Source organism: Gracilinanus agilis, chromosome 1 (assembly GCF_016433145.1).
Source record: "Gracilinanus agilis isolate LMUSP501 chromosome 1, AgileGrace, whole genome shotgun sequence".
NCBI classification, from domain to species: Eukaryota; Metazoa; Chordata; class Mammalia; order Didelphimorphia; family Didelphidae; genus Gracilinanus; species Gracilinanus agilis.
In genome coordinates, this window is record NC_058130.1 from 382,714,760 (window position 1) to 382,729,388 (window position 14,629).

The 14,629-nt window shown below is 38.3% G+C and overlaps 1 protein-coding gene across 3 annotated transcripts in view; it reads left to right on the plus strand.

Annotated features, from left to right (window-relative positions):
• Nucleotides 1-4,930: 4,930 nt before the first annotated feature.
• The window catches only part of NADK2 (NAD kinase 2, mitochondrial), a 57,414-nt gene continuing 47,715 nt past the window's right edge, over nucleotides 4,931-14,629 (plus strand). For 2 of the 3 annotated variants that reach the window (XM_044657777.1, XM_044657778.1), the window contains exons 1-2: nucleotides 4,931-5,007; nucleotides 5,065-5,278. In XM_044657777.1, coding sequence (XP_044513712.1) covers nucleotides 4,931-5,007; nucleotides 5,065-5,278 — 291 coding nt within the window. Of the gene's footprint in view, nucleotides 5,279-14,629 lie in introns of all 3 variants that reach the window. The other variant, XM_044657776.1, reaches the window with a different exon arrangement.

A 14,629-nucleotide genomic window follows, 5' to 3' on the forward strand; every position in this document is an offset into this window, starting at 1 on the left:
AGTGAAGGCATACATGGCAAGATTTCAAAATTTGCAGAAGGCATAAAGCTGGGAAGGCTAGCAAGTATACTAGATGAAATGTCAGATGAGAAAACTGGCCCCAAATTAAGAAGATAAGATGAATTTAAAGTTTTGCACTTCATAAGTAGAAGATGGGGGAGAATTGGCTCAGAAGCAATTCATCTGAAAAAGGCCTAAGGATTTAAGTGGACCTGGGAGCCCAATGGTAGTTGACAATATGATATGGCATCCAAAATGCAATCTTTGGCTGCATTCATAGAGGCTGTGTCCTAGACTGGGTAGGTGATACTCCCACTTTGCTCTGACCTGCTCTCTAGTTCTAGGTGTCACACTTTGGAAAGGACATTGATAAGCTGAGGAATGGCTAAAGAGTACAACCTGGATGACAAAAGGCTTGGAGGCCATGCATTATAATAATCAATTGAAAGAACTGGAAATGTTTAATCTACATAGTAGATTTGGAAAAGATATGACAGCTACCTTCAAATATCTGAAGGGCTGTCCTATGATATAGGAATTTTCCTGGCTCTCCTTGGCCCCAGATGGCTGAACTAGGAGCAATGGGGAAATTTTAGGTTCAATGACAGAAAAAAACTTTTTAAGAACTGGAGCTACTCACAAGTACAATGGGCTGTGTTGCAACAGGTGTATGGAAAATATTTGGAAAACTCTCAATATGGTTAAAATTTATGTCACCAATATTAATGCAAAATGACTTCTGACACTAGGCTGACTCAATACCTAACATGGACCAAAGTAAAACCAAAAGGTCCCACTTTTAATTGAATGCTGGATCTTGTTCCATAAATGTGTATTGTTGCTCCTATTTGTTTTTAATTTGGGATTTTTGAAGAAGGTATATTACTACATGGACATGGGGAAAAGTTTTAGTGTTTAAAGAAGATACTTCAGGGGGCAGCTGGGTGATTCAGTGGTTGAGAGCCAGGCCTAGATTCAAATCTAACCTAGATGTGTGACCCTGGGCAAGTCACTTAACCCTCATTGCCTAGCCCTTACCACTCTTTTACCTTAGAATCAATATTGATTCTAAGACAGAAGGTACGGGTTTAAAGAAAAAAAAAAGATGCTTCACAGAACAAGGAGAACATTATATAGCTATAGCCATGTGGTATGATAAAACAACTGTGAATAACTAATTCTCAGCAATACAATGATCCAAGGCAATCCCAAAGAACTCTTGAAAAAATGCCAGCTGCTTCTAGTTGAAGAATTGATGGAGTCTGAATTGAGACCAAAGTATCATTTTTTGTTTGTTTTCTTCCACAGAAAGATTAATATGGAAAAATGTTTTACATGGTTTCACATGTAAAATTGATATCAGATTGCTTATTGTTGCAGTAAGCAAGGAGGGAGAGAATTTGGGACTCAAAATTACAAAAGAACAAAGGTAAAAATTATTTTTACATGTAAATGGGGAAAGATAAACTATTTTTTAAAAGAAGCTTCAGCAATTGTTCGTAGAAGGAAATCAAGTGTTTCAAGTATCATTTGAGGCCACAATGAATAAAGAGATCAGTCACACTGAAGCTCAAAGGAAAGTTCAGTCAAAGATGAAAAATTAATGCTCACAAATTGGTTCTATGAAACATAATTAATCCTCAGAAAATTAAAAAAAAAAAGACCTTCAGAAGGCTTGGCACCTGGGGGTTTCAGGGTAAGAAAGAGGATTTGCTGATTCCTCTCATACAACAGATACATCTTGAACAGCAAGGGCAATTAAAAATAGCTGCTAACTGTTGTGATGAAAAGGAAAAAAAAACACCTTGGCATAGGCAAAATAATATAAAAATTAGAACACTATAGACTGAAAAAAGGTAATTTTTACTCATAAAACTGTATTGATGAAAATCACTTTAAAAAATTCAAGGCCATTACCAAAACCATACTAAAGAGAAATGCAGGTAAGCTTATAATAGCCCAGTATCTTCATTAAACTGCAAAACATTTACAGCTTCTTCCCTACTTCCAATATTTTGAGAATTTACTTTCTGTGGACCTGGAAGTCAACTCTATTGAGCGAATGTAAACTGAAAAAATATTGACAGAAAGGGAAGAATTATTAATGAATTACAGAAAATCTCAAATGTAGTTGTGGAATATATCTTTGCACCATGACAAGTTACGAAAGGTTAAAAAATGTTTTCAAAGAATGGAACTAAACATGCTTGAACAGCCTGAGAACTCATCTGATTTAAGATAATCTGTGGGTTATAATCAAAGCTAAACTTGAAAAAATAGATTGTTTGCCAAAGGTACACTGAATATCTGATGTGATATGTGGTTTCACGATGAAGATTTAAACGATATGTCCTAATCTTGAGCACCCAATGTCAAATGATGTAAAGGAAATGACTGAAGTAAAAAGATATATTAAAAATTTTTTAAATAATGTTAACAGTTATGAGTTATTATAAAAGTTGTTGAAGTAATTATTTTATTTCACTCCAAATTATTCACACACCATTGTAGGTACTGAATTCTCTCTCACTGGAGATCAAGCAAATGCTGAATCATCCCTTTTTTGTAGATAATTCTTGCTCAGGTATAGGCTAATCCAAATGATTTTTGAGACCCCTTATAACTCAAATTGGCTAATCTAATTATTCTATTTAGAACTAGTAAATTTTCCTTAATGCAACGATTCTGTCTTCAAACTATGCTTTATTTCAATCCACTGTTTCACACCAATCAGTTTGAAAAATAAATTTTTTTCAGGGTAATCTTAAACTTGTCTTCCAGGCAGGACCTTTAAACTCCCTACCATTTGTACTTGACACTGTCTAAGCTGTTAACATCTAAACCAGTGATTCCCAAAGAGGGTGCCACCGTCCCCTGGTGGGTGCTGCAGCGATCCAGGGGTGTGGTGATGGCCACAGGTGCATTTCTTTCCTATTAATTGCAATTAAAATTAAAAAAAAATAATTTTCAAGGCGCTAAGTAATATTTTTTCTGGAAAGGGGGCAGTAGGCCAAAAAAGTTTGGGAACCACTGATCTAATCCCTACAGGACCTACTAACTAACCTATGATGGAAATGCATCCTTACTATATTCTCCAGTCTCAGTTGTATTTATGTATGGACTATGTATTCTATACATGAGTTCATAAAATCAGATGGGCTGGAAGGGTTTCTAGGGCTCTCACAGAGGTCATTATTTGAAATTGTCCTTTCTGAGTCCTCAGGAACAACAGGAAGTTGAACAAAATAAAATAAAATATAAAAGATTCACTTCACATATTTCAAACACTGAAGTAGGTTAATACTAGTTGGACACAGAGAGTGCTAAAGGACGTTCACTTCCTTTAAAAGTACACAAAAGGAGTAGCTAGGTGGCTCAGTGGATTGAGAGCCTAATCTCAAGAGAAGTTCTAGGTTTAAATTTCAGCTTAGATTTTTTTTTTGGCTATGACCCTGGATAAGTCACTTAACTCCCTTTGCCCTTACCTCTGCCTTGGAGCAAATACATAGTACTTATTTTAAGACAAAAGATAAAGAGTTAAAATAAAAATTCCCTCAGTGGTGCCCTTCTGGCTTGTTGGTTAATGAATAGGCTTTGATGCAGTTTCTTTTCATTCCCCTCCTCTCCTTCAGCAGACATCACGTAGGGGGTCAAGAGATCCCCTTCCCCAAGATTTTCTCCACCATTCCAAAGCAACAAACCTTTAAGAATTGAGCCCCATTTTCTTGGAAGTGGCCAGTATGAAGGCTCAGCACTTTCTGGGGTGTGTTCCAGCCAGAGGAAGCCTGCTGTTTTCTTCCCCTCACAACAGATAAACTGACAGAGAGGTTATATGACTTGTCCAAGGCTCATTGGTAATCAGTAGGAGAACCAAAACTTAAACCCAGGTCCTCTCCCTACAAAGTCAGTGTTCCTTTCACTATTATTCAGGAACAATCACGTTTAGTTTGACGGAAGATGATTTCTAAGTCCCTAATGATTAAAGCAGCTTTCTATATGTTATCTCATACAAACCTCGCAAGAAATTTGAGAAGCTTGGTGGCAGCTCATTATTTGGACGCGCAGAGGTTCGGTTACTTTTCCACGCACACAGGTCTTAAGAAACAGAGGCGGTGTTTGCATCCAAGCTTATCATTCGGGTCAGTCTCCTCCCTATCTCTTATTTCCAAGCAAAGGGCGTAAGAGGAATGAAAAGAGCTGGACGCGACTCTCTTCCAACTTAAACTTCCCAGGCCAGCCTACAACCAGTGCAGACGATTAGCAAAATTAGAAAAAGGTACGATTTCGGGAAACCAGCGGTCCAGAGCCTGGAGGGAATAGCACTCAGATCTTTTCCCTCCAGTAATTGTAGCCACACCTTCCCTTCCCCAGACCAGTTCCAGCTGGATTCCTCCGGGCGGGCTCCCCAGAAGCTTTCCAGCCAGACGGCCCCACCCCCAGGCCCCTGGCCAATCCCCTTTCCCACTCCAGCTCGGCGGGGTGGGGGCGAACCGCAGAGAGATTAGATTGGCCGAGAGGAGGAGGGGGGAAAGGGGTGTGGTGGCCTGGTGTGTCCAGAAGGGTGCAGCGATAAGGAGAACTCGGCGCAGGCGTAGCCAGGGTCCCTACAAACAAAACAACCCTCGGCCGGCCGAAGCTCGAGCTCCCCGAGATCGCTTCCACCTTCCTCTACCTTTCCCTAATTCTGCCGCCCCGCCCCCGGTCACGTCGCGGCACGTTCCCCCTCCCCCAGGCGCTCAGGGCCGCGCACGCCCCCCTCCACCCCCGCGCCCGCCTCCCGCATTTAACTCCTCCTCGGCCTTAGCGAAGCTGGCGGCGGCCGTGGTGGCGGCGGCTGGGGCTCCGCGGATAAGCGCACGCCCCGGCTGGTATCCCGGCGTAGTGGGAGGTTACGCCAACGGCTCCCTGGCTACGGGAGAGTGGACTGACGATGACTTGCTACCGAGGCTTCCTGCTGTGCAGCTGCCGTTGTGTGGCGGGGAGCCGGGCGGCCGCAACGGCGCGGAGGTGTCCGTTAGGGGCCATTCCGGCGGCGGCGGGGAGCGCGTTGCCCCGGCTTGGCAGCGCTGGAAGTGGGGGCCGGCGGCACCTGGGGCACGGGGGACACGGGCGGCACGGCCAAGCTCGCGAGCTGGAGGGCGGCAGGGGCAACGAGGGCCGTCCTGCAGGCGGCTTCCGCCCGGCCCGGGTTGTGGTAGTGGCCAAGACCACCCGCTATGAGTTCGAGCAGCAGCTATACCGCTACGCAGAGCTCTCGGAGGAGGATCTGAAGCAGCTGGTGAGCTCCTGGAAAAGTCCCCAAGAGGCGAACCCGGCCTCAAGCCCTCAGACCCCAGACCCCACCTGACCCCGCGCCCACGCGGTTAAGCCCGAGCTGCCCCTACCCCTCGGCCCCCGGTTTCGCTCCGCCTTTGCACGCACCTACGCAGACTACCCCTTTCGTGTCAGTGTGTATAGTAGAGACGGTCAGTGTATGCGTGTATTGGAGAGAGCCACAGGCTGTGTATGTAATGTGTGCAGTGTGTGTGTGTGTGTGTGTGTGTGTGTGTGTGTGTGTGTGTGTAGAGAAGCATATTGCTCATTCTATATGTGTATGTGTGCATATGTGTGGGAAAGACGCTCATTGTTCATTCTATATGTGTGTTGGAGCGAAATGCTCGGGGTGTGTGTATGTGTGCTGGAGTGGTGCCTCTATATTCGCTCCTGAAAGCTCTCAACTCTTTTGGGTCTTCCTACCAATAGAACCAATTTTTTTTCCCCTATGTGTGGACCCGATGAGATTGTCAGCAAGGTGCTTTGCAAATTTCAAAGCCTTATTACTTATTTTTTATCCTGTTTCACTTGGGTTCAGTGAGCAAGGGAGGAGCACGGAAAGTGCACCCAAATTCCAGCTTCAAAGAAAAAGACTAGATCTGGGAGTGAGGGTCGCGAGTATCTAGTCTTTTGCTCTGGTCTTGTGAAAATTGGCCCCCAGGGCGCCTCTTGTGGCTTTGTAGGTGTAGATTGTGCACCAGACACACCCCCTTCTGCTGGTCTTATTGGAGGCCTGGTATTGACCAGAGTGGGTGCTTTTTCTTGCAGGAACCGGGACGTTAATGCCAAACAAGATCTGTTAGTCTGCTTTTAAGGCACCTGTCATAATCTTTTTGAATTGCCAAAAGAAAAAAAAAGACTTATTTTGAATATTTCATTAATGTTTTCAAAAAGGGAGGTCCAAAGTACAGAAAAGTTCGATAAGGTAAAGAAGAATTGTGAGGCCTTCAACTACAGCGGGGGTGGGGGTGGGTGGGGAATTCTACATGCATTAAGAAATTGTAAACTATAAGCTGTTAAAGAAATGCTAAGAGAGGGAATACGCCCTTCATTTGGGGAATGGCTGAATAAATTGTATATGATTATGATGGAATAATATGTTCTCTAAAAAATGATGAACAGATTAATTTTTTAAAAAACTTGGAAAGACCTACATGAAATAACGAAGAGAAAAACGAGTAGAACCAAGAGAACATTATATGCCAAAACAGAATATTTGAAGAATGACTTGTAAAGTCCACCTCCAGAGAAAGAACTGATCAATAGAAGTACAAAAGGCATACTTGATATATACATATCTTTTTGTCAGATGATGCCTTCTTCTGTCATCTTGTCAGGTGATGTCAGGTGCCAAGAAGAAAGGGGTTGAGCTACCTGGTAATAAATTCTAAAAAAAAATTAAAAACCAACACAAAATATTGTTTAAAAATTTAAATTCATTAAAATATTTTGCTTAAAAACATTACTAAGTGCTAAGAGATATTGAAAGTTATTATTTCTAACTCCCTCAAATTGCACCTATAGCAAGGAGCTTTTCTAGGTCTACCTCTCTCTTACCAGTAGTGCTTTCCCTCAGAAATTACATCCCATTTACTCCATATATTTCTTTTATGGATAAGATTGGATGTTATCTCTCCCATCAAAATCTCATTTCCTTAAGGCCTGGGATCATGTTTTTTGCCTTTCTTTCTGCCCTGCACTTAGTTAGCATAGTGCCTGACACTAATAAAAGCATTTATTAAATGTTTGTTGACTATGTAACTGAGGTATACCCAGTATATTAAGCACAGTAACTAAATCCTAAACTATCTTGCTGTCATTGTAGTTGTAAGATTTTTTGGCTTTTTTTGTGATCCTTCTATGGAAGGTTATTTTTACAGAAACATTTTAATAATTATAATCACCTTTACTGTAGGACTTATTTTTGGTGACAAGTAAAGTATGCATTTTATCGGTTAATTTGCAACATTAGTAATTAAGTACTTACTCTTTGATCTTATAGTTTTTATTGCTACATTGGATGAGGTAGATGGAATTTTTTTCTGGTAGCACCTAAATATTTCTTTCATTATCCAGCTTCCTATTTAGCTTTTCCTATTTGCCTTTTTATTGTCACTTTAGTAGTACTGTATAACAGTAAGCCATGGTATCTTAGGGAAAGTACAGTGAGGGGAATTATGTTTCAGTAATTCATATTTTACCAAACACTAAAGATTCAAACACATTTTCACTGCCTTATTGCTTAAAGGAAATAGTTGAGGAAAATGTCTTGTTTGAAGAGTAAAAAGACGGTATTGCTAAAATAGAATTCGATGAATTTCCATTTGTGCCTTTTAAGAAAGCAAAGAGACCCCAAAGAATTGATATTGAATCTTAATGTTATATTTATAACTACAACAGTTCTCAGAGGGCAGCTAATTCAACTCTTTCATTTTCCAGAGAAGCAAAGATCCATTGAGGTTAAATGATTTGACCAATGTCACATATGTGGAAACAATAGATATTTCACCCATAACCCTCTGAATACAAATGCAGTGTTCTACAATACCTGTGGTTTTGTTTTTGAACTAGGGATACATGTGGAATTTCTTCCTAAATGGTTAAACTGAGCTTTTGCTGAAGTTGTCTTTCATTGCCTTCTGAATGATCCAAAGAAATCATTAACTTTACTAAAGTGTTTTGACTTTAAGGGTATATGTATATCTGTAGTCTTCTGAGGGAGAATCATCTGAACCTCTAAGAAAACTTAAAATGTAGAGAAACTTAAAAAAAAAATATGACTACCTACTAGCCCCTTTAAGGGAGAGATTATATAAAAAGAGAACTGAAGAAACTGTTTTAATAGGCAAAAATTTGTGTCAAATGATCTATAAGTAATACTGGGCTATAAATCATACATGTAACCTTCAGGTAGTAGTCTCTTTTAGTTCATATTAAACTACTAGTTCTCTGTCTCTGTCTTATTTATTGTAGAATACCTAATAAGATCAATACTACCATTCAGCTGGATTGGAATGGTTCCTAACCTGAGATGAGGACTAGGCAAAGTATATGTTGGTGCATGAGAAGAAAAATAATTATATTGCTATTAAAGAAAATTTATTGGTAAATTAGAGTAAAGACACAGGGAAATAAACAGTATTGGAGTTACTCCTAGCTTTAGATTGTTCAAGGTCTTTTGTAGCTAGAGCTAATGGCCAATTAACTGTTGGCTTTGTTCTGTTACTGTTGCTTTGGTATGGAGCTTCAGTAACTCATAGAAATGCCCAATGCGGTATTTTTTTTTTAAAACCCTTACCTTCCATCATAGAATCAATACTTTGTATTGGTTCTAAGGCAGAAAAGTAGTAAGGGCCAGGCATTGGGGGTTAAGTTCCTTGCCCAACCAGGATCACATAACTAGGAAGTGTCTGAGACGATTTGAACCTAGGATCTCCTGTCTTTAGGCCTGGCTCACAATCCAGAACCCAATATGGTATTTTTCAAAGTACATATTCTTTCTATTACATCACTTTGAATAATATGAATCTGGGGAGGGAAAGTACAAGAGTATTACATTCTGAGACCCCTTCCTTGCTTTTTTTGGGAAGATAGGTATGTACTGTGGCTGTTATCCTAGAGATAGGGTGGCTTCCTATAGGCTACGTATTTTTTTTTTCTTGTGATCACCAAGGTGAACTTTTTATTTTTTGTGCTGGTAAGTCACTCATTATCCCACCTGGGAACTTTGATGTCCAATGAAAAGCTTTCCTGAAAGTCCCCTACTCTGCTGTCTTTGAAATAAAGCCTGTTTTTAAAAGCTAGCCTAATGATTTTTACTCCTAGGAATTACATGAAAATAAAATGAGGTTAAAAAAGCAAAAGAAGAAAGTTAACAGATTTCTCATAGATAATCATGAGCCAGGGTTTTTCATTCCTAGCAAAAGGCTTAGAATATAAAGTTTGGAGGTCCGAATTGGATACTTATACTAATGAGCAAATTGCATAATCTGTCAGCTTCTCCATCTGTAAAATGGCAACAATAATCCATTGCCTACCTTAAGGCATTATTACAAGGAAAATGTTTTGTAAACAAAGACGATGTAATTGTGAGATTATTCTTTTTTCTCTGGTACATTCATCTTTTTACTTCCTTTTATATATGGATCAGCCCTCCCCTCCTCCCCTTTTTTTTAATTAACCTTATTACTAAGCTAGCAAATATGATTTTCCCCAGATCTTCATCCTACTAATCTCTTCAGGACCCTTCTTCAGAAGAGTATGCCAATTTAGATTGTAGAAATTTAATTTGATATATTTGACTTTTGTCATACAGCCAAATTGCCCTGTTTTAATGTCTGCTATCTTTCAGAATCATTAGTGACTTTTGTGTCTTAGGAATATGGGCTAAAGAACATTCAAATAAAGGTTGCAATCATGCCTAATGAAACTATTACTGTAATTTGTTTGTTAAAGGATAGTTGATTAGGGGAGTTCTCTTGATTAATTTGAGATTAATGGGAGATAAGCCTTTATACCAGTGGTTCTTGAACTATATTTGGTGGACCTTTGGGTTCCCTAAGATTCTTTTAGGGATTCCTGGAGGTAAAAAGTATTTCATAATAATACTAAAATGAAATTTGCCTATCAAAGTAGTCTTTCCTTTTGAAACTACTTATCTCTCTGTGAGTCTGATTTTCTTAATCTTAGAGGGATCCTTCAAGACTGAAGGTATATAAAGAGTATATGTATATGTATATATATGCGCCTCTTGGGGAGAGCATTGGATGATCTTTGATACTTCTTACCCACCTACCCTCTCCCTAAACAATTTTCCTCTTCCCCTAAACAAAATCACCTTGTAGCTGGAGAAGTTAGGGACTAAAGCCATATCATGGATAGTGGAAAACTAGTATTTTGCTGCTTATTATTCCTGTGAGTGATTCAGACAGTGCCAGTCCAATGATAGGAAGGAATTTTACTTGTTTAGCATCCCATAAGTGTGCTAGTCTTGGGAGGGGAGTATACTGATATATGGTGGTGAGGAAGTGTCTAAACCACAGGATGGCACTATGAGTTTTAGGAAAGGATTCTAAGATCCTTTGAGAAACAAGAGTTTCACCAAAATGGTATCCCAACTCTTAGGATGATGATCTTTTCAGACTCCAGGCTTGGAAAGGAGAATTGTATTGTTTGGCTAACTGTGAAGGCTTTTTTTGTGTTTTCTGTATCTAGGGGTTCTAGTAAGTTATTTCTTTAACCTTCTATATTGTCTGTAGCCTGAAAAAAAGTTGTTATTTGATATGCATTGTTACCTTGAATGTTGGTACTGGAGCAGGAGACCCTATTTTAACTGCATTTGTGGAATATTTGATTAGAACATATTAAGATTATTTCTCAGGGTAAGCAGTGTAGGAGGAGCATAATGAGCCAAAATGAATGACTTATTTGAAGCAGCTTAGTAGATCAAACTTCATCTATTATGATCTTGGACCTATGGTTACATACACATAAATTGTTATGATTATAGGTATAATATAAATAAGTCTTTTAATCAAGGCATTTAGAATACTTGGCATTTAGAAACCACAAATGTACATACATCACACATTTTGTGTGGTCAAACTCTTTCCATATTAGCCTGATTTCAATTTTTGTGAAACTGAAGAGTCTCATTTTCAGATTAGAATATTTGACTATGTATTTTGAAAGTGAATTTAGAGGTTAAATGACTAACAATCATTTAGCAATTGTTTTACTAGTAGGGTACTCCCATTGATTAGACATAATGATTGTTTCCTTCCCCTTGGGTAACCTGGAAGCTTGTATTCTTTGGATCCAGGTCAAAGTCCATTCTTTGTTGTCTTCTGTTTCTGGTTTAATAGAATGGATTTTTTGTGGCTCCATTTTTTGGAGTTTCCCTTACTTTCCTATTATGATGTACAGTGAGTGTGGAAGAGTATATCTTCCATATAGACCCAGCTAGCAGTAGGCAATAGTCACCATCAGTGTTGCACCTCTTATCAACATTCTTTCTAATCTCAAGTATCCTTTTTTGCTTTCTGCTTTAAGATTGTGTTTTTGTATCTCTCATAACCTTGCACTAAAATAATCCTCACCAATGTCTTAATTGATTTAGATTTAGGAAATTGCTACCTCCTACAGAAATCTATCTGAATTTTATTAGGTGATTCTTGAAGATCAATATAACCTCTAGGATGTGAAGGATTGCTTATTTAATGCCAATAGTGTGAATGAGGTTTGGGAGCCAAGATAGTAAGTCCAACTATTTCAAACAAGAAGCCTTGGGGGCAGCTGGATAGCTCAGTGGATTGAGAGCCAGGCCTAGAGACAGAAGGTCCTAGGTTCAAATTTGGCCTCAGATACTTCCCAGCTGTGTGACCCTGGGCAAGTCACTTGACTCCCATTGCCTTAAAAAAGGGAAAAAAATAAAGCCTTACTTCTCTACTAAAAATTAAAGGAAAATAGTTGGAAAATGACATTTTTAAATTGGAAAGATGAAAAACTTTTGAAAAATGGTTTTATGAACCATCCGTGTCTTTGTATTTGTTTCTCCTTTTTTTAAATTCACCCAGCCAATTTAGCAGCCTTGGTGTCAACTAAGTTTCCCTTCTCCACTCCCACTAAGTTCTCCAAAGTAAGAGGAAAAATTGTACTCAGTTCTAGATGATAAAATGAATAAATCTTGACCTGGAAACTTTTCATTCACAAAAGTTGATTTTACTTTAGGGCAGCGATGGGCAACCTTTTGAGCTTAGTATGTCAAAATTTGCCAAAAAACCGAGCATAACTTGGGTGGTGTGTCACTTCAAGAAAAAAAACCATAATTTCGCAATACTTACAGTTTAAATAATTGTAATATATAATTGTATTTAATAAACCAGAGTAAGTAAATTAATATAGGTAGAATTGTCATCTATAGTGCACAGAGTGTCTACACTACACTACAGCAAATGTTTCATCCTCAGCATGTGGCCCCATAACTCTCTGTATGTGGCAGCATGCAGTCGTGTGTCATAGAAAATGGCTATTCATGTTAGTGCTGACATGCGTGCCATAGGTTTGCCATCACTGCTTTAGGGAATCCAAGGTCTCATTTCTGTAGGTATTTCCTCCCTCAATGCAGAGCACAGTCCTCTTGGCATCTTATCTTAGTTTATTATCTTGTCTGTGCTTTCCTGATTTATCTCATGATTTGGAGGCTTTCCTTTAAGAACGTTTTATATTCTTTGAATACCATGGCAGCCAAGAATGATGCCTTAATTCCATTGGGCATAAAGTAGGAAAGTAAAGAGTTAAGAATTTAAATTGCTCTGACTAAAAAAAAACTTCTTAGAGCATTACCCATTATAATATTTTCTTCCTTTCCCTCCCTTTACCTTTTCCAAGTAGGTCCAATTAAAAGGAATGACAACTGGGAAATAAAATATAAATAGATATTTTTAGAATTGAATGCATTGAGCTTGGTCATTCTGGCTGATAACTTACTACTTAGAAGTTACTAAAAAATACCATTTACTATAACATTTAGGAATTTATCAAATTTATAATGATCCTTTAAATATCTAACTTCCACTAAGGCAATAGGTTAGTTCAGAAAACTCCATGACCTTTTAACTTTATCCACAAAATATTTGAACTTTTTTTTTATGTTCTGGGAACTAAGTTAACTTGTCATCTTACATCCTCAGTATATCTGCTATTTTTATAATACAGGAATGCTTAGAAATCTTCTATTTTATTAAATGACCATACTTTCCCCTGAAAGTATATAGTCAGTTTTAAAAAAAATTTATTTAGAACATTTTCCCATGGTTACATGATTCATGATCCCCCCTACCCTGCTCTCTCCTTCCTTTATTCCCTCCATCCTTTTCTCCCTCTTTCCCTCTCTCCTTCCCTCTCTTCCCTCTGCCCTCCTTTCTTCCCTCCTTCCTTCCATCTCTCCTTCCCTCCCTCCTTTTCTCCTTCCTTCCTTCCTTCCTTCCTTCCTTCCTTCCTTCCTTCCTTCCTTCCTTTTTCTATCCCTCCTTTCTTCCCTCTTCCTCCCTCTCTCCCCCTTATTTTGTGGAAAACTATTCTTTCTACCTAACTTTAATGTTGTGTTGAGTGGGAGAGCCCCCCTCACTTGTCCTGCTTTGGACTTCTTTTGAGGCACCTTTTAGAGATTGGTTTGGAAGGATAGTCAGAGTAGTTTCTGGCTTTCACTGCTACTAAGCCTCTGCCTTGGCTCCACCCCATTTTTATATTTTTATAACACTTTATAACACTTACAAAGGCATTGCTATTTAATTCTGTGTGTTATGATTTGAGTAATAAAATAGATACTATGTTTTCTTCAAGAGCAAAAGAATTTATTACAGGAAAATAACGGATTTTAAAGCATTTATAATGTAACTTTAGTGTTAATATCATAAATTTGCCCAGTCCATTCGGAATCACTTTTTTGTTTGTTTTCTAGATTCTACAGCTGTAAAAACTTAAAAACACAAAGGTCTTTTGTTGGAGCTACTGAAATTTTGAGTTATTGTCGTTGAATAGTTTAGTTGTAAGTTTTCATACTCTTGAAAAATAATTGTATTTTTCCATTTTCTTAACCAATTGCTTTGAACAGCCAATATTATGATTTAAGACCTTGTAAAACTAAGAGCACTTTCTATCTGATGATGGTTTTCTTTCCTTATAGAAAAAAAACCCTAGAATATTGCCTTGAGAGCTTTTATCTCTTAAAATATCTTGTTTAGCCTCTTTCCAGATAACAAGTCTTAGATAGTCACAAATCATTTAAAAAGAAAGTAAGTGGTTAATTAAAGACCTTTCATTCCTCAGATAACCTTGTGAAAATTATTCAGTTCAAGCTAGGAGGAAAATTGTGTAGGAAATAAGAATTTTTGAAATGATGCTGGTGCCTTATAAGGGTAAAATTTATTTTGATGAAATAACTTTATTTAGAGGTGATATGGAAATAGAAGAAGTTTATGAGTAATGGAAAATCTTATTATCACTACTTTATTCACCCTGTTGAATTTATAACTCATATATTTGATTTGTTTATTTACATTGGTTCCCCAGAATATTTTTCACTATCAGAATAGTAATATCTCACCTATGGTGGAACTAACCTTTATGGGCAACTCAGCTATCCTATCTGAAATAGAACTAAGAACAGAGAAATCAGCAAAAAAGGCCTTACAATAAAGATGTCAAGGTTTGTGTTTTTAAAGCTTGTATATTTTCTTCCTAGGGGAACTAGTTAGTACTTCATCAATGTGTTTACTTTTAATTCATGCACAGTTCTAAAAAGTTTGTGCTAGTT